This window comes from Salminus brasiliensis, chromosome 12, assembly GCF_030463535.1.
Source record: "Salminus brasiliensis chromosome 12, fSalBra1.hap2, whole genome shotgun sequence".
NCBI lineage: Eukaryota > Metazoa > Chordata > Actinopteri > Characiformes > Bryconidae > Salminus > Salminus brasiliensis.
This window is the reverse complement of record NC_132889.1, coordinates 39709801-39729432: the sequence shown is the minus strand read 5'-3', so window position 1 is coordinate 39729432 and position 19632 is coordinate 39709801. Positions and strand designations below refer to the sequence as shown.

The 19632-nt window shown below is 38.7% G+C and overlaps 1 protein-coding gene across 1 annotated transcript in view; it reads left to right on the top strand.

Annotated features, from left to right (window-relative positions):
• The first annotated feature begins 352 nt into the window (after positions 1–352).
• The window catches only part of cacng3b (calcium channel, voltage-dependent, gamma subunit 3b), a 70483-nt gene continuing 51203 nt past the window's right edge, over positions 353–19632 (top strand). The window contains exon 1 of the mRNA XM_072694125.1: positions 353–1053. Coding sequence (XP_072550226.1) covers positions 843–1053 — 211 coding nt within the window. The 5' untranslated portion in view covers positions 353–842. The remainder of the gene's footprint in view (positions 1054–19632) is intronic.

The following is a 19632-nucleotide window of genomic DNA, read 5'->3' as shown; positions in this document are numbered from 1 at the left end:
CTCTCTCTCTCTCTCTCCTCTCTCTGTCTCTCTCTCTCTGTTTCCCTCTCTCCTCTCTCTCTCTCTCTCTCTCTCTCTCTGTCTCTCTCTCTCTGTCTCTCTCTCTCCCTCTGTTTCTCTCTCTCTCTCTCTGTCTCTCTCTCTCCCTCTGTTTCTCTCTCTCTCTCTCTCTGTCTCTCTCTCTCCCTCTGTTTCTCTCTCTCTCTGTCTCTCTCTCTCTCTCTCTCTCTCTGTTTCTCTCTCCTCTCTCTCTCTCTCCCTCTGTTTCTCTCTCTCTCTCTGTCTCTCTCTCTGTCTCTCTCTCTGTCTCTCTCTCTCTCTCTGTCTCTCTCTCTGTCTCTCTCTCTCTGTCTCTCTCTCTCTCTGTCTCTCTCTTTCTGTCTCTCTCTCTCTCTGTCTCTCTCTCTCTCTGTCTCTCTCTTTCTGTCTCTCTCTCTCTGTCTCTCTCTCCCTCTGTTCTCTCTCTCTCTGTCTCTCTCTCTGTCTCTCTCTCTCTCTGTCTGTCTGTCTCTCTCTCTCTCTCTCTCTCTCTCTCTCTCTCTCGACCCTTCATTCTGAGAAAGATGGAGACGTTCTAGACTGTTTGGACAGTGGATGACACTCGACCACCAAGCCTCAGAAGAGCTTCCTCCCTCCGTCTCCTCCAGCTCAGACTGTAGAAGTTGTCTGGAAGCAGCAGAGACCCTGCAGAAGCCCCCCCTCGGAGATGATGCGCGTGCGTGTGTGCGAGGTGGACCGGGCAGGTTAAGGAGGTCCATCCTCAGACCCCCGCACCCCCCTCCTCCACCCCCAGCTGTGTTTTTCGCTCGTGGCCGTGATCTCCACTCTGAAATGAGTAGAAAATGCTGATGTGCGACCGAGGCATTCAGATGCTCATCACCACCGTGGGCGCGTTTGCTGCCTTCAGCCTCATGACCATCGCTGTGGGAACGGACTACTGGCTGTACTCCAGAGGAGTGTGCCGGGTCAAGACCAACAATGAGAACGAGACTAGCCGGAAGAATGAGGAGGTGATGACCCACTCCGGCCTGTGGAGGACCTGCTGCCTGGAGGGTGAGTGAACCCGCAGATTAACCAGATTACCAGACTACGCACTGCCACGGCAACGGTTGCCTTAGTGGACGTGGATTAAGACTAGTCTCAGACTGAACTGCAGAATCAGTGATCTTTTCACTAGTGTTGTTTCAGACTACATTTAGGCTTAATCTGGGCCTGTGTCAATGTTTAGGCTTAATATAGGACTGGGAAATGTCTTTTTAGTCTTAATCTGCAATGGATCTGCATGGAAATGTCATTTAATCGAGGTTTAGTCTTAATCTTGACCTGTGTCTGGATCTGTGTTTAGGTTTAGTCTTAATCTTGGATTTGGAAACCTAATCTAGTTTAGGCTTAATTTAGGCTGGGTTTAGGCTTAATCTGGGTTTGTGTCAAGACTTAATAAGACTTAGACCCAATATGGGGGAACATTTCAGGTTTAATCAGGAGTGGAACAGTTTATTCACTCTGTGTTTAAACTAAATCTGGGTCTGGGATCTCCATTTGGTCTAGGTTTGGTTTTAATCTTGATTGGGAAAATCTGGTTTCAGACATAGTCCAGGTTTGAGAAATGCATTTTAGTCTTAGGACTAATCTTAGTCTGACAAATCTCATTTAGTCTAAGTCTGGTCTTAAGAAGTTAATTGTTTCAAGAAATCCAAGAGCAGTTCTATGCATTCACCCTACAGCAGTCTGGCCCCGCCCATTCACCCTACAGCAGTCTGGCCCCGCCCGTTCACCCTACAGCAGTCTGGCCCCGCCCATTCACTTTACAGCAGTATGGCCCCGCCCATTCACCCTACAGCAGTCTGGCCCCGCCCATTCACCCTACAGCAGTCTGGCCCCGCCCATTCACCCTACAGCAGTCTGGCCCCGCCCGTTCACCCTACAGCAGTCTGGCCCCGCCCATTCACCCTACAGCAGTCTGGCCCCGCCCGTTCACCCTACAGCAGTCTGGCCCCGCCCATTCACCCTACAGCAGTCTGGCCCCGCCCATTCACCCTAAAGCAATGTGGCCCCGCCCATTTACACTACAGCAATATGGCCCCGCCCATTTACCCTACAGCTATGTGACCACACCCATTCACCCTACAGCAGTTTGGCACATGACACTCTCCTCAGACCGAGTGAAGGTGTCCAGTACTCTCTGATAGGCTGATGCCTATTTGCTTTCTGGTGGTATGATGTTATCTAGAACACACTGAATTCATATATTTGTAAACGAAGGGCTTCAGGATGCTCTGGGGGGGGGAGAGTTAGCAGAAATGACACCAAATTGTCTGAGACTGACCTAACCACTGCTCCCTACATCCAGAAACCAGGGAGCTGGAGTCACTTAACATCCCATCATCAGTCCGCTGTGCCCGCACAGTTGGGCACCACACACATTCCTAGTAGGTTGCTATGGTGCTTGGTGGATGCAAAGTGGTTGCTTTGGTATACCAAGGTGGTTGCTAGAGTGTTTTTAGGTGGTTGCTATTTTTGCAGTGAGCTAGCGACACCTGCAGGCGCCAGAAAGCATTGTTCCCCTCACACACACCATCTTCATTAACACACACTGCACTCTGCTTCACCCACCCCAGCACCGCTTCAGCAGAACCGCGTTCATGCTCCTCATAATGTCTCCTCAAACTTTAATTAATCTCCTGCTCAGAGCATGGCGGAGTGTGTGACGTGTGTGTGGAGGGGTGAGTGTGTGACAGTGTGTAATTGAAAGTGACAGGGAGTGCTCAGTGGATGTGCTTCTAGCAGATATTAGTTATTATTAAGATACAGGAGAGAGGACGTCGAGACTGGACCCATGCACTGACCGACTCACCCTTACAATTCATCACTGTAGTTTCACTAACAAACATCCTGTCATTTATATAAACTACAGTTCTGTAGTTTACTATATTGGATTTGTATTGGAGCTGATAGTCCTGTAGTTTGGTATATTGGGTTTGTATTGGAGAAGATGGTTCTGTAGTTTGCTATATTGGGTTTTGTATTAGAGCTGATGGTTCTGTAGTTTGGTATATTGGGTTTTATAATGGACCAGATGGTTCTGTAGTTTGGTATATTGGGTTTGTATTGAAGCAGATGATTCTGTAGTTTGGTATATTGAGTTTGTATTGGAGTGTATGGTTCTGTAGTTTGTTATATTGGGTTTGTACTGCAGCATATGGTTCTGTAGTTTGGTATATTGGGTTTGTATTGGAGCATATGGTTCTGTAGTTTGGTATATTGGGTTTGTATTAAAGCAGATGGTTCTGTAGTTTGGTATATTTGGTTTGTACTAGAGCAGATAATTCTGTAGTTTAGTATATTGTGTTTATATTAGAGCTGATGGTTCTGTAGTTTGGTATATTGGGTTTTGTATATGAGCAGATGGTTCTGTAGTTTAGTATATTGGGTTTGTACTGGAGCAGATGGATTTGTAGGCTGGTGTGTTGGGTTTGTATTGAAGCAGATGGTTCTGTAGTTTGGAATATTGGGTTTGTATTGAAGCAGATGATTTGGTATTTTGGGTTGTATTGCAGCAAATGGTTCTGTAGTTTGGTATATTGGGTTTTGTATTGGAGCAGATGGTTCTGTAGTTTAGTATATTGGGTTTGTATTGGAGCAGATGGTTCTGTAGTTTGGTATATCAGGTTTTGTATTAGAGCTGATGGTTCTGTCGTTTGGTATATTGGGTTTCTATTGGAGCATATGGTTCTGTAGTTTGGTATGTTGGGTTTGTATTGGAGCATATGGTTCTGTAGTTTGGTATATTGGGTTTTGTATTGGAACAGATGTTTCTTTAGTTTAATATATTGGGTTTTGTATTGGAGCACATGGTTCTGTAGTTTAGTATATTGGGTTTTGTATTGGAACAGATGGTTCTGTAGTTTAGTATATTGAGTTTTTATTGGAGCAGATGGTTCTGTAGTTTAGTATATTGGGTTTGTACTGGAGCAGATGGATTTGTAGGCTGGTATGTTGGGTTTGTATTGAAGCAGATGGTTCTGTAGTTTGGAATATTGGGTTTGTATTGAAGCAGATGATTTGGTATTTTGGGTTGTATTGCAGCAGATGGTTCTGTAGTTTGGTATATTGGGTTTTATTTTGGAGCAGATGGTTCTGTAGTTTAGTATATTGGGTTTGTATTGGAGTAGATGGTTCTGTAGTCTGGTATATCAGGTTTTGTATTAGAGCTGATGGTTCTGTCGTTTGGTATTTTGGGTTTGTATTGGAGCAGATAGTTCTGTAGTTTGGTATATTGGGTTGTATTAAAGCAGATGATTTAGTAGTTTGGTATATCAGGTTTTGTATTAGAACTGATGGTTCTGTAGTTTGGTATATTGGGTTTTGTATTGGAGCAGATGGGTCTGTAGTTTGGTATATTGGGTTTGTACTGGAGCAGATGGTTCTGTAGGCTGGTATCTTGAGTTGGTATTGGAACAGGTGGTTCTGTAGTTTGGAATATTGGGTTTGTATTGAAGCAGATGATTTGGTATTTTGGGTTTGTATTGAAGCAGATGCTTCTGTTGTTTACTATATTGGGTTTTGTATTGGAGCAGATGGTTCTGTAGTCTGGTATGTTGGGTTTGTATTGGAGTGTATGGTTCTGTAGTTTGGTATATTGGGTTTTGTATTGGAGCAGATTGTTCTGTCGTTTGGTATATTGGGTTTTGTATTGGAACAGATGGTTCTGTAGTTTGGTATATTTGGTTTTGTATTGGAGCAGTTGGCTCTGTAGTTTGGTATTTTGGGTTTGTACTGGAGCAGATGGTTCTGTAGGCTGGTATGTTGGGTTTGTATTGGAGCAGATGATTCTGTAGTTTGGTATATTGAGTTTGTACTGGAGCGTATGGTTCTGTAGTTTGGTATATTGGGTTTGAACTGGAGCAGATGGTTCTGTAGGCTGGTATCTTGAGTTGGTATTGGAACAGGTGGTTCTGTAGTTTGGAATATTGGGTTTGTATTGAAGCAGATGATTTGGTATTTTGGGTTTGTATTGAAGCAGATGGTTCTGTTGTTTGGTATATTGGGTTTTGTATTGGAGCAGATGGTTCTGTAGTTTAGTATATTGAGTTTGTATTGGAGCAGATGGTTCTGTAGTTTGGTATATCAGGTTTTGTATTAGAGCTGATGGTTCCGTCGTTTGGTATTTTGGGTTTGTATTGGAGCACATAGTTCTGTAGTTTGGTATATTAGGTTTGTATTAAAGCAGATAATTTTGTAGTTTGGTATATCAGGTTTTGTATTAGAACTGATGGTTCTGTAGTTTGGTATATTGGGTTTTGTATTGGAGCAGATGGTTCTGTAGTTTGGTATATTGGGTTTGTACTGGAGCAGATGGTTCTGTAGGCTGGTATGTTGGGTTTGTATTGAAGCAGATGGTTCTGTAGTTTGGAATATTGGGTTTGTATTGAAGCAGATGATTTGGTATTTTGGGTTGTATTACAACAAATGGTTCTGTAGTTTGGTATATTGGGTTTTGTATTGGAGCAGATGGTTCTGTAGTTTAGTATATTGGGTTTGTATTGGAGCAGATGGTTCTGTAGTTTGGTATATCAGGTTTTGTATTAGAGCTGATGGTTCTGTCGTTTGGTATATTGGGTTTGTATTGGAGCAGATGGTTCTGTAGTTTGGTATATTTGGTTTGTACTAGAGCAGATGGTTCTGTAGTTTAGTATATTGTGTTTGTATTAGAGCTGATGGTTCTGTAGTTTGGTATATTGGGTTTTGTATATGAGCAGATGTTTCTGTAGTTTAGTATATTGGGTTTGTACTGGAACAGATGGATTTGTAGGCTGGTATATTGTGTTTGTATTGAAGCAGATGGTTCTGTAGTTTGGTATATTGTATTTTGTATTGGAGCAACTGGTTCTGTAGTTTAGTATATTGGGTTTGTATTGGAGCAGATGGTTCTGTAGTTTGGTATGTTGGGTTTGTATTGGAGCATATGGTTCTGTAGTTTGGTATATTGGGTTTTGTATTGGAACAGATGTTTCTTTAGTTTAGTATATTGGGTTTTGTATTGGAGCAGATGGTTCTGTAGTTTAGTATATTGGATTTTGTATTGGAACAGATGGTTCTGTAGTTTAGTATATTGAGTTTTTATTGGAGCAGATGGTTCTGTAGTTTAGTATATTGGGTTTGTACTGGAGCAGATGGATTTGTAGGCTGGTATGTTGGGTTTGTATTGAAGCAGATGGTTCTGTAGTTTGGAATATTGGGTTTGTATTGAAGCAGATGATTTGGTATTTTGGGTTGTATTGCAGCAGATGGTTCTGTAGTTTGGTATATTGGGTTTTATTTTGGAGCAGATGGTTCTGTAGTTTAGTATATTGGGTTTGTATTGGAGTAGATGGTTCTGTAGTTTGGTATATCAGGTTTTGTATTAGAGCTGATGGTTCTGTTGTTTGGTATTTTGGGTTTGTATTGGAGCAGATAGTTCTGTAGTTTGATATATTGGGTTGTATTAAAGCAGATGATTTTGTAGTTTGGTATATCAGGTTTTGTATTAGAACTGATGGTTCTGTAGTTTGGTATATTGGGTTTTGTATTGGAGCAGATGGGTCTGTAGTTTGGTATATTGGGTTTGTACTGGAGCAGATGGTTCTGTAGGCTGGTATCTTGAGTTGGTATTGGAACAGGTGGTTCTGTAGTTTGGAATATTGGGTTTGTATTGAAGCAGATGATTTGGTATTTTGGGTTTGTATTGAAGCAGATGGTTCTGTTGTTTGGTATATTGGGTTTTGTATTGGAGCAGATGGTTCTGTAGTTTGGTATGTTGGGTTTGTATTGGAGTGTATGGTTCTGTAGTTTGGTATATTGGGTTTGTACTGGAGCAGATGGTTGTGTAGTTTGGTATATTGGGTTTTGTATTGGAACAGATGGTTCTGTAGTTTGGTATATTTGGTTTTGTATTGGAGCAGTTGGCTCTGTAGTTTGGTATATTGGGTTTGTACTGGAGCAGATGGTTCTGTAGGCTGGTATGTTGGGTTTGTATTGGAGCAGATGATTCTGTAGTTTGGTATATTGAGTTTCTACTGGAGCGTATGGTTCTGTAGTTTGGTATATTGGGTTTGAACTGGAGCAGATGGTTCTGTAGGCTGGTATCTTGAGTTGGTATTGGAACAGGTGGTTCTGTAGTTTGGAATATTGGGTTTGTATTGAAGCAGATGATTTGGTATTTTGGGTTTGTATTGAAGCAGATGGTTCTGTTGTTTGGTATATTGGGTTTTGTATTGGAGCAGATGGTTCTGTAGTTTAGTATATTGAGTTTGTATTGGAGCAGATGGTTCTGTAGTTTGGTATATCAGGTTTTGTATTAGAGCTGATGGTTCCGTCGTTTGGTATTTTGGGTTTGTATTGGAGCACATAGTTCTGTAGTTTGGTGTATTAGGTTTGTATTAAAGCAGATAATTTTGTAGTTTGGTATATCAGGTTTTGTATTAGAACTGATGGTTCTGTAGTTTGGTATATTGGGTTTTGTATTGGAGCAGATGGTTCTGTAGTTTGGTATATTGCATTTTGTATTGGAGCAGATGGTTCTGTAGTTTAGTATATTGGGTTTGTATTGGAGCAGATGGTTCTGTAGTTTGGTATGTTGGGTTTGTATTGGAGTGTATGGTTCTGTAGTTTGGTATATTGGGTTTTGTATTGGAGCAGATGGTTCTGTAGTTTGGTATATTGCATTTTGTATTGGAGCAGATGGTTCTGTAGTTTAGTATATTGGGTTTTATATTGGAGCAGATGGTTTTGTCGTTTGCTATATTGGGTTTGTACTGGAGCAGATGGTTCTGTAGGCTGGTATGTTGAGTTGGTATTGTAGCAGGTGGTTCTTTAGTTTGGTACATTGGGTTTGTATTGGAGTAGATGGTTCTGTTGTTTGGTATATTGAGTTTGTATTGGAGCATATGGTTTTGTAGTTTGGTATATTGGGTTTTGTATTGGAACAGATGGTTCTGTAGTTTGGTATATTGGGTTCTGTATTGGAACAGATGGTTCTGTAGTTTGGTATATTGGGTTTGTATTGGAACAGATGGTTCTGTAGTTTGCAATATTGGGTTTTGTATTGGAGCAGACGGTTCTGTAGTTTGGTATAATGGGTCTTGTATTGGAGCAGATGGTTCTCTAGTTTGGTATATTGGGTTTTGTATTGGTGCAGATGGCTCTGTAGTTTGGTATATTGGGTTTTTACTGGAGCAGATGGTTCTGTAGTTTAGTATATTGGGTTTTATATTGGAGCAGATGGTTTTGTCGTTTGCTATATTGGGTTTGTACTGGAGCAGATGGTTCTGTAGGCTGGTATGTTGAGTTGGTATTGTAGCAGGTGGTTCTTTAGTTTGGTACATTGGGTTTGTATTGGAGTAGATGGTTCTGTTGTTTGGTATATTGAGTTTGTATTGGAGCATATGGTTTTGTAGTTTGGTATATTGGGTTTTGTATTGGAACATATGGTTCTGTAGTTTGTTATATTTGGTTTATACTAGAGCAGATGGTCCTGTGGTTTAGTTTTTTGGGTTTGTATTGGAGAAGATGGGTCTGTAGTTTCGTATATTGTGTTTGTATTGGAGAAGATGGGTCTGTAGTTTGGTATATTGGGTTTTATATTGGAGCAGATGGTTCTGTAGTTTGGTATATTGAGTTTGTATTGGAGCATATGGTTCTGTAGTTTGATACATTGGGTTTTGTATTGGAACAGATGGTTCTGTAGTTTGGCGTATTGGGTTTTGTATTGGAACAGATGGTTCTGTAGTTTGGTATATTGGGTTTGTATTGGAACAGATGGTTCTGTAGTTTGCAATATTGGGTTTTGTATTGGAGCAGACGGTTCTGTAGTTTGGTATAATGGGTCTTGTATTGGAGCAGATGGTTCTCTAGTTTGGTATATTGGGTTTTGTATTGGTGCAGATGGCTCTGTAGTTTGGTATATTGGGTTTTTACTGGAGCAGATGGTTCTGTAGTTTAGTATATTGGGTTTTATATTGGAGCAGATGGTTTTGTCGTTTGCTATATTGGGTTTGTACTGGAGCAGATGGTTCTGTAGGCTGGTATGTTGAGTTGGTATTGTAGCAGGTGGTTCTTTAGTTTGGTACATTGGGTTTGTATTGGAGTAGATGGTTCTGTTGTTTGGTATATTGAGTTTGTATTGGAGCATATGGTTTTGTAGTTTGGTATATTGGGTTTTGTATTGGAACATATGGTTCTGTAGTTTGTTATATTTGGTTTATACTAGAGCAGATGGTCCTGTGGTTTAGTTTTTTGGGTTTGTATTGGAGAAGATGGGTCTGTAGTTTCGTATATTGTGTTTGTATTGGAGAAGATGGGTCTGTAGTTTGGTATATTGGGTTTTATATTGGAGCAGATGGTTCTGTAGTTTGGTATATTGAGTTTGTATTGGAGCATATGGTTCTGTAGTTTGATACATTGGGTTTTGTATTGGAACAGATGGTTCTGTAGTTTGGCGTATTGGGTTTTGTATTGGAGCTTATGGTTCTGTAGTTTGGCATATTGGGTTTTGTATTGGAACAGATGGTTCTGTAGTTTGGTATATTGGGTTTGTACTAGAGCAGATGGTTCTATAGTTTAGTATATTGGGTTTGTATTGGAGCAGATGGTTCTATAATTTGGTATATTGGGTTTTGTATTGGACAGTTGGTTCTGTAGTTTGGTATATTGGGTTTTGTATTAGAGCAGATGGTTCTGTAGTTTGGTATATGTGGTTTGTACTAGAGCAGATGGCTCTGTAGGCTGGTATGTTGGGTTTGTATTGAAGCAGATGGTTCTGTAGTTTGGTATATTGGGTTTTGTATTGGAGCAGATGGTTCTGTAGTTTAGTATATTGGGTTTGTATTGGAGCAGATGGTTCTGTAGTTTGGTATATCAGGTTTTGTATTAAAGGAGATGGTTCTGTAGTTTGGTATTTTGGGTTTGTATTGGAGCAGATAGTTCTGTAGTTTACTATATTGGGTTTGTATTGGAGTGTATGGTTCTGTATTTTGGTATATTGGGTTTTATATTGGAGCAGATGGTTCTGTAGTTTGGTATATTGAGTTTGTATTGGAGCATATGGTTCTGTAGTTTGGTATATTGGGTTTTGTATTGGAGCAGATGGTTCTGTAGTTTGGCATATTTGGTTTTGTATTGGAGCAGATGGCTCTGTAGTTTGGATATTGGGTTTGTACTGGAGCAGATGGTTCTGTAGGCTGGTATGTTGGATTTGTATTGGAGCAGATGGTTCTGTAGTGTGATATATTGGGTTTGTATTAAAGCAGATGATTCTGTAGTTTGGTATATTGGGTTTGTATTGGAGTGTATATTTCTGTAGTTTACAATATTGGGTTTGTATTGGTGTGTATGGTTCTGTATTTTGGTATATTGGGTTTTGTATTGGAGCATATTGTTCTGTAGTTTGGCATATTTGGTTTTGTATTGGAGCAGATGGCTCTGTAGTTTGGTATATTGGGTTTGTACTGGAGCAGATGGTTCTGTAGGCTGGTATGTTGGGTTTGTATTGGAGCAGATGGTTCTGTAGTTTGGTATATTGGGTTTGTATTGGAGTGTATAGTTCTGTAGTTTACTATATTTGGTTTGTATTGGAGCATATGGTTCTGTAGTTTGGTACATTGGGTTTTGTATTGGAACAGATGGTTCTGTAGTTTGGTATATTGGGTTTTGTATTGGAGCTTATGGTTCTGTAGTTTGGCGTATTGGGTTTTGTATTGGAACAGTTGGTTCTGTAGTTTGGTATATTGGGTTTTGTACTGGAGCAGATGGTTCTGTAGTTTAGTATATTGGGTTTGTATTAAAGCAGATGATTCTGTAGTTTGGTATATTGGGTTTGTATTGGAGTGTATATTTCTGTAGTTTACTATATTGGGTTTGTATTGGAGTGTATGGTTCTGTATTTTGGTATATTGGGTTTTATATTGGAGCAGATGGTTCTGTAGTTTGGTATATTGCATTTTGTATTGGAGCAGATGGTTCTGTAGTTTAGTATATTGGGTTTTATATTGGAGCAGATGGTTTTGTCGTTTGCTATATTGGGTTTGTACTGGAGCAGATGGTTCTGTAGGCTGGTATGTTGAGTTGGTATTGTAGCAGGTGGTTCTTTAGTTTGGTACATTGGGTTTGTATTGGAGTAGATGGTTCTGTTGTTTGGTATATTGAGTTTGTATTGGAGCATATGGTTTTGTAGTTTGGTATATTGGGTTTTGTATTGGAACAGATGGTTCTGTAGTTTGGTATATTGGGTTCTGTATTGGAACAGATGGTTCTGTAGTTTGGTATATTGGGTTTGTATTGGAACAGATGGTTCTGTAGTTTGCAATATTGGGTTTTGTATTGGAGCAGACGGTTCTGTAGTTTGGTATAATGGGTCTTGTATTGGAGCAGATGGTTCTCTAGTTTGGTATATTGGGTTTTGTATTGGTGCAGATGGCTCTGTAGTTTGGTATATTGGGTTTTTACTGGAGCAGATGGTTCTGTAGTTTAGTATATTGGGTTTTATATTGGAGCAGATGGTTTTGTCGTTTGCTATATTGGGTTTGTACTGGAGCAGATGGTTCTGTAGGCTGGTATGTTGAGTTGGTATTGTAGCAGGTGGTTCTTTAGTTTGGTACATTGGGTTTGTATTGGAGTAGATGGTTCTGTTGTTTGGTATATTGAGTTTGTATTGGAGCATATGGTTTTGTAGTTTGGTATATTGGGTTTTGTATTGGAACATATGGTTCTGTAGTTTGTTATATTTGGTTTATACTAGAGCAGATGGTCCTGTGGTTTAGTTTTTTGGGTTTGTATTGGAGAAGATGGGTCTGTAGTTTCGTATATTGTGTTTGTATTGGAGAAGATGGGTCTGTAGTTTGGTATATTGGGTTTTATATTGGAGCAGATGGTTCTGTAGTTTGGTATATTGAGTTTGTATTGGAGCATATGGTTCTGTAGTTTGATACATTGGGTTTTGTATTGGAACAGATGGTTCTGTAGTTTGGCGTATTGGGTTTTGTATTGGAGCTTATGGTTCTGTAGTTTGGCATATTGGGTTTTGTATTGGAACAGATGGTTCTGTAGTTTGGTATATTGGGTTTGTACTAGAGCAGATGGTTCTATAGTTTAGTATATTGGGTTTGTATTGGAGCAGATGGTTCTATAATTTGGTATATTGGGTTTTGTATTGGACAGTTGGTTCTGTAGTTTGGTATATTGGGTTTTGTATTAGAGCAGATGGTTCTGTAGTTTGGTATATGTGGTTTGTACTAGAGCAGATGGCTCTGTAGGCTGGTATGTTGGGTTTGTATTGAAGCAGATGGTTCTGTAGTTTGGTATATTGGGTTTTGTATTGGAGCAGATGGTTCTGTAGTTTAGTATATTGGGTTTGTATTGGAGCAGATGGTTCTGTAGTTTGGTATATCAGGTTTTGTATTAAAGCAGATGGTTCTGTAGTTTGGTATTTTGGGTTTGTATTGGAGCAGATAGTTCTGTAGTTTACTATATTGGGTTTGTATTGGAGTGTATGGTTCTGTATTTTGGTATATTGGGTTTTATATTGGAGCAGATGGTTCTGTAGTTTGGTATATTGAGTTTGTATTGGAGCATATGGTTCTGTAGTTTGGTATATTGGGTTTTGTATTGGAGCAGATGGTTCTGTAGTTTGGCATATTTGGTTTTGTATTGGAGCAGATGGCTCTGTAGTTTGGATATTGGGTTTGTACTGGAGCAGATGGTTCTGTAGGCTGGTATGTTGGATTTGTATTGGAGCAGATGGTTCTGTAGTGTGATATATTGGGTTTGTATTAAAGCAGATGATTCTGTAGTTTGGTATATTGGGTTTGTATTGGAGTGTATATTTCTGTAGTTTACAATATTGGGTTTGTATTTGTGTGTATGGTTCTGTATTTTGGTATATTGGGTTTTGTATTGGAGCATATTGTTCTGTAGTTTGGCATATTTGGTTTTGTATTGGAGCAGATGGCTCTGTAGTTTGGTATATTGGGTTTGTACTGGAGCAGATGGTTCTGTAGGCTGGTATGTTGGGTTTGTATTGGAGCAGATGGTTCTGTAGTTTGGTATATTGGGTTTGTATTGGAGTGTATAGTTCTGTAGTTTACTATATTGGGTTTGTATTGGAGCATATGGTTCTGTAGTTTGGTACATTGGGTTTTGTATTGGAACAGATGGTTCTGTAGTTTGGTATATTGGGTTTTGTATTGGAGCTTATGGTTCTGTAGTTTGGCGTATTGGGTTTTGTATTGGAACAGTTGGTTCTGTAGTTTGGTATATTGGGTTTTGTACTGGAGCAGATGGTTCTGTAGTTTAGTATATTGGGTTTGTATTAAAGCAGATGATTCTGTAGTTTGGTATATTGGGTTTGTATTGGAGTGTATATTTCTGTAGTTTACTATATTGGGTTTGTATTGGAGTGTATGGTTCTGTATTTTGGTATATTGGGTTTTATATTGGAGCAGATGGTTCTGTAGTTTGGTATATTGGGTTTGTATTAAAGCAGATGATTCTGTAGTTTGGTATATTGGGTTTGTATTGGAGTGTATATTTCTGTAGTTTACTATATTGGGTTTGTATTGGAGTGTATGGTTCTGTATTTTGGTATATTGGCTTTTATATTGGAGCAGATGGTTCTGTAGTTTGGTATATTGGGTTTTGTATTGGAGCATATTGTTCTGTAGTTTGGCATATTTGGTTATGTATTGGAGCAGATGGCTCTGTAGTTTGGTATATTGGGTTTGTACTGGAGCAGATGGTTCTGTAGGCTGGTATGTTGGGTTTGTATTGGAGCAGATGGTTCTGTAATTTGGTATATTGGGTTTGTATTGAAGTGTATAGTTCTGTAGTTTACTATATTGGGTTTGTATTGGAGTGTATGGTTCTGTATTTTGGTATATTGGGTTTTATATTGGAGCAGATGGTTCTGTAGTTTGGTATATTGAGTTTGTATTGGAGCATATGGTTCTGTAGTTTGATACATTGGGTTTTGTATTGGAACAGATGGTTCTGTAGTTTGGTATATTGGGTTTTGTATTGGAGCTAATGGTTCTGTAGTTTGGCATATTGGGTTTTGTATTGGGGCTTATGGTTCTGTAGTTTGGCACATTGGGTTTTGTATTGGAACAGATGGTTCTGTAGTTTGGTATATTGGGTTTTGTACTGGAGCAGATGGTTCTGTAGTTTGGTATATTTGGTTTGTACTAGAGCAGATGGTTCTGTAGTTTAGTATATTGGGTTTGTATTGGAGCAGATGGTTCTATAGTTTGGTATATTGGGTTTTGTATTGGACAGTTGGTTCTGTAGTTTGGTATATTGGGTTTTGTATTAGAGCAGATGGTTCTGTAGTTTGGTATATGCGGTTTGTACTAGAGCAGATGGTTCTGTAGTTTGGCATATTTGGTTTTGTATTGGAGCAGATGGCTCTGTAGTTTGGATATTGGGTTTGTACTGGAGCAGATGGTTCTGTAGGCTGGTATGTTGGTTTTGTATTGGAACAGATGGTTCTGTAATTTGGTATATTGGGTTTGTATTGAAGCAGATGGTTCTGTAGTTTGGTATATTGGGTTTTGTATTGGAGCATATTGTTCTGTAGTTTGGCATATTTGGTTTTGTATTGGAGCAGATGGCTCTGTAATTTGGATATTCGGTTTGTACTGGAGCAGATGGTTCTGTAGTTTGGTATTTTGGGTTTGTATTGGAGCAGATAGTTCTGTAGTTTGGTATATTGGCTTTGTATTGAAGCAGATGTTCTATAGTTTGGAATATTGGGTTTGTATTGGAGCAGATGGTTCTGTAGTTTGGTATTTTGGGTTTGTATTGGAGCAGATAGTTCTGTAGTTTACTATATTGGGTTTGTATTGGAGTGTATGGTTCTGTATTTTGGTATATTGGGTTTTATATTGGAGCAGATGGTTCTGTAGTTTGGTATATTGAGTTTGTATTGGAGCATATGGTTCTGTAATTTGGTATATTGGGTTTTGTATTGGAGCAGATGGTTCTGTAGTTTGGCATATTTGGTTTTGTATTGGAGCAGATGGCTCTGTAGTTTGGATATTGGGTTTGTACTGGAGCAGATGGTTCTGTAGGCTGGTATGTTGGATTTGTATTGGAGCAGATGGTTCTGTAGTGTGATATATTGGGTTTGTATTAAAGCAGATGATTCTGTAGTTTGGTATATTGGGTTTGTATTGGAGTGTATATTTCTGTAGTTTACAATATTGGGTTTGTATTGGTGTGTATGGTTCTGTATTTTGGTATATTGGGTTTTGTATTGGAGCATATTGTTCTGTAGTTTGGCATATTTGGTTTTGTATTGGAGCAGATGGCTCTGTAGTTTGGTATATTGGGTTTGTACTGGAGCAGATGGTTCTGTAGGCTGGTATGTTGGGTTTGTATTGGAGCAGATGGTTCTGTAGTTTGGTATATTGGGTTTGTATTGGAGTGTATAGTTCTGTAGTTTACTATATTGGGTTTGTATTGGAGCATATGGTTCTGTAGTTTGGTACATTGGGTTTTGTATTGGAACAGATGGTTCTGTAGTTTGGTATATTGGGTTTTGTATTGGAGCTTATGGTTCTGTAGTTTGGCGTATTGGGTTTTGTATTGGAACAGTTGGTTCTGTAGTTTGGTATATTGGGTTTTGTACTGGAGCAGATGGTTCTGTAGTTTAGTATATTGTGTTTGTATTAAAGCAGATGATTCTGTAGTTTGGTATATTGGGTTTGTATTGGAGTGTATATTTCTGTAGTTTACTATATTGGGTTTGTATTGGAGTGTATGGTTCTGTATTTTGGTATATTGGGTTTTATATTGGAGCAGATGGTTCTGTAGTTTGGTATATTGGGTTTGTATTAAAGCAGATGATTCTGTAGTTTGGTATATTGGGTTTGTATTGGAGTGTATATTTCTGTAGTTTACTATATTGGGTTTGTATTGGAGTGTATGGTTCTGTATTTTGGTATATTGGCTTTTATATTGGAGCAGATGGTTCTGTAGTTTGGTATATTGGGTTTTGTATTGGAGCATATTGTTCTGTAGTTTGGCATATTTGGTTATGTATTGGAGCAGATGGCTCTGTAGTTTGGTATATTGGGTTTGTACTGGAGCAGATGGTTCTGTAGGCTGGTATGTTGGGTTTGTATTGGAGCAGATGGTTCTGTAATTTGGTATATTGGGTTTGTATTGAAGTGTATAGTTCTGTAGTTTACTATATTGGGTTTGTATTGGAGTGTATGGTTCTGTATTTTGGTATATTGGGTTTTATATTGGAGCAGATGGTTCTGTAGTTTGGTATATTGAGTTTGTATTGGAGCATATGGTTCTGTAGTTTGATACATTGGGTTTTGTATTGAAACAGATGGTTCTGTAGTTTGGTATATTGGGTTTTGTATTGGAGCTAATGGTTCTGTGGTTTGGTATATGTGGTTTGTACTAGAGCAGATGGTTCTGTAGTTTAGTATATTGGGTTTGTATTGGAGCAGATGGTTCTATAGTTTGGTATATTGGGTTTTGTATTGGACAGTTGGTTCTGTAGTTTGGTATATTGGGTTTTGTATTAGAGCAGATGGTTCTGTAGTTTGGTATATGCGGTTTGTACTAGAGCAGATGGTTCTGTAGGCTGGTATGTTGGGTTTGTATTGAAGCAGATGGTTCTGTAGTTTGGTATATTGGGTTTTGTATTGGAGCAGATGGTTCTGTAGTTTGGTATATTGAGTTTGTATTGGAGCATATGGTTCTGTAGTTTGGTACATTGGGTTTTGTATTGGAACAGAAGGTTTTATAGTTTGATATATTGGGTTTTGTATTGGAGCATATTGTTCTGTAGTTTGGCATATTTGGTTTTGTATTGGAGCAGATGGCTCTGTAATTTGGATATTCGGTTTGTACTGGAGCAGATGGTTCTGTAGTTTGGCGTATTGGGTTTTGTATTGGAACAGATGGTTCTATAGTTTGGTATATTGGGTTTTGTACTGGAGCAGATGGTTCTGTAGTTTGGTATATTTGGTTTGTACTAGAGCAGGTGGTTCTATAGTTTAGTACTTTGGGTTTTATATTGGAGCAGATGGTTCTGTAGTTTGGTATATTGAGTTTGTATTGGAGTAGATGGTTCTGTAGTTTAGTATATTGGTTTTGTATTGGAGCAGATGGCTCTGTAGTTTGGTATATTGGGTTTTTATTGGAGCAGATGATTCTGTAGTTTGGTATATTGAGTTTGTATTGGAGTAGATGGTTCTGTAGTTTAGTATATTGGTTTTGTATTGGAGCAGATGGCTCTGTAGTTTGGTATATTGGGTTTTTACTGGAGCAGATGGTTCTGTAGGCTGGTATGTTGGGTTTGTATTGGAGCAGATGGTTCTGTAGTTTGGTATATTGGGTTTTGTATTAGAGCAGATGGCTCTGTAGTTTGGTATATTGGGTTTGTACTGGAGCAGATGGTTGTGTAGTTTGGTATATTGGGTTTTGTATTGGACAGTTGGTTCTGTAGTTTGGTATATTGGGTTTTGTATTAGAGCAGATGGTTCTGTGGTTTGGTATATGTGGTTTGTACTAGAGCAGATGGTTCTGTAGGCTGGTATGTTGGGTTTGTATTGAAGCAGATGGTTCTGTAGTTTGATATATTGGGTTTTGTATTGGAGCAGATGGTTCTGTAGTTTGGTATATTGAGTTTGTATTGGAGCATATGATTCTGTAGTTTGGTACATTGGGTTTTGTATTGGAACAGATGGTTCTGTAGTTTGGTATATTGGGTTTTGTATTGGAGCATATTTTTCTGTAGTTTGGCATATTTGGTTTTGTATTGGAGCAGATGGCTCTGTAGTTTGGATATTGGGTTTGTACTGGAGCAGATGGTTCTGTAGGCTGGTATGTTGGATTTGTATTGGAGCAGATGGTTCTGTAGTGTGATATATTTGGTTTGTAATAAAGCAGATGATTCTGTAGTTTGGTATATTGGGTTTGTATTGGAGTGTATATTTCTGTAGTTTACGATATTGGATTTGTATTGGAGTGTTTGGTTCTGTATTTTGGTATATTGGGTTTTATATTGGAGCAGATGGTTCTGTAGTTTGGTATATTGGGTTTGTATTAAAGCAGATGATTCTGTAGTTTGGTATATTGGGTTTGTTTTGGAGTGTATATTTCTGTAGTTTACTATATTGGGTTTGTATTGGAGTTTATGGTTCTGTATTTTGGTATGTTGGGTTTGTATTGAAGGAGATGGTTCTGTAGTTTGGTATATTGTATTTTGTATTGGAGCAGATGGTTCTGTAGTTTGGTACATTGGGTTTTGTATTGGTGCAGATGGCTCTGTAGTTTGGTATATTGGGTTTGTACTGGAGTAGATGGTTCTGTAGTTTGGTATATTTGGTTTGTACTAGAGCAGATGGTTCTGTAGTTTAGTATATTGGGTTTGTATTGGAACAGATGGTTCTGTAGTTTGGTATATTGGGTTTTGTACTGGAGCAGATGGTTCTGTAGTTTGGTATATTTGGTTTGTACTAGAGCAGATGGTTCTGTAGTTTAGTATATTGAGTTTTTATTGGAGCAGATGATTCTGTAGGCTGGTATATTGGGTTTTGTATTGGAACAGATGGTTCTGTAATTTGGTATATTGGGTTTGTATTGAAGCAGATGGTTCTGTAGTTTGGTATATTGAGTTTGTATTTGAGTAAATGGTTCTGTAGTTTAGTATATTGGTTTTGTATTGGAGCAGATGGCTCTGTAGTTTGGTATATTGGGTTTTTACTGGAGCAGATGGTTCTGTAGGCTGGTATGTTGGGTTTGTATTGAAGGAGATGGTTCTGTAGTTTGGTATATTGGGTTTGTATTAAAGCAGATGATTCTGTAGTTTGGTATATTGGGTTTGTATTGGAGTGTATATTTCTGTAGTTTACAATATTGGGTTTGTATTGGTGTGTATGGTTCTGTATTTTGGTATATTGGGTTTTGTATTGGAGCATATTGTTCTGTAGTTTGGCATATTTGGTTTTGTATTGGAGCAGATGGCTCTGTAGTTTGGTATATTGGGTTTGTACTGGAGCAGATGGTTCTGTAGGCTGGTATGTTGGGTTTGTATTGGAGCAGATGGTTCTGTAGTTTGGTATATTGGGTTTGTATTGGAGTGTATAGTTCTGTAGTTTACTATATTGGGTTTGTATTGGAGCATATGGTTCTGTAGTTTGGTACATTGGGTTTTGTATTGGAACAGATGGTTCTGTAGTTTGGTATATTGGGTTTTGTATTGGAGCTTATGGTTCTGTAGTTTGGCGTATTGGGTTTTGTATTGGAACAGTTGGTTCTGTAGTTTGGTATATTGGGTTTTGTACTGGAGCAGATGGTTCTGTAGTTTAGTATATTGTGTTTGTATTAAAGCAGATGATTCTGTAGTTTGGTATATTGGGTTTGTATTGGAGTGTATATTTCTGTAGTTTACTATATTGGGTTTGTATTGGAGTGTATGGTTCTGTATTTTGGTATATTGGGTTTTATATTTGAGCAGATGGTTCTGTAGTTTGGTATATTGGGTTTGTATTAAAGCAGATGATTCTGTAGTTTGGTATATTGGGTTTGTATTGGAGTGTATATTTCTGTAGTTTACTATATTGGGTTTGTATTGGAGTG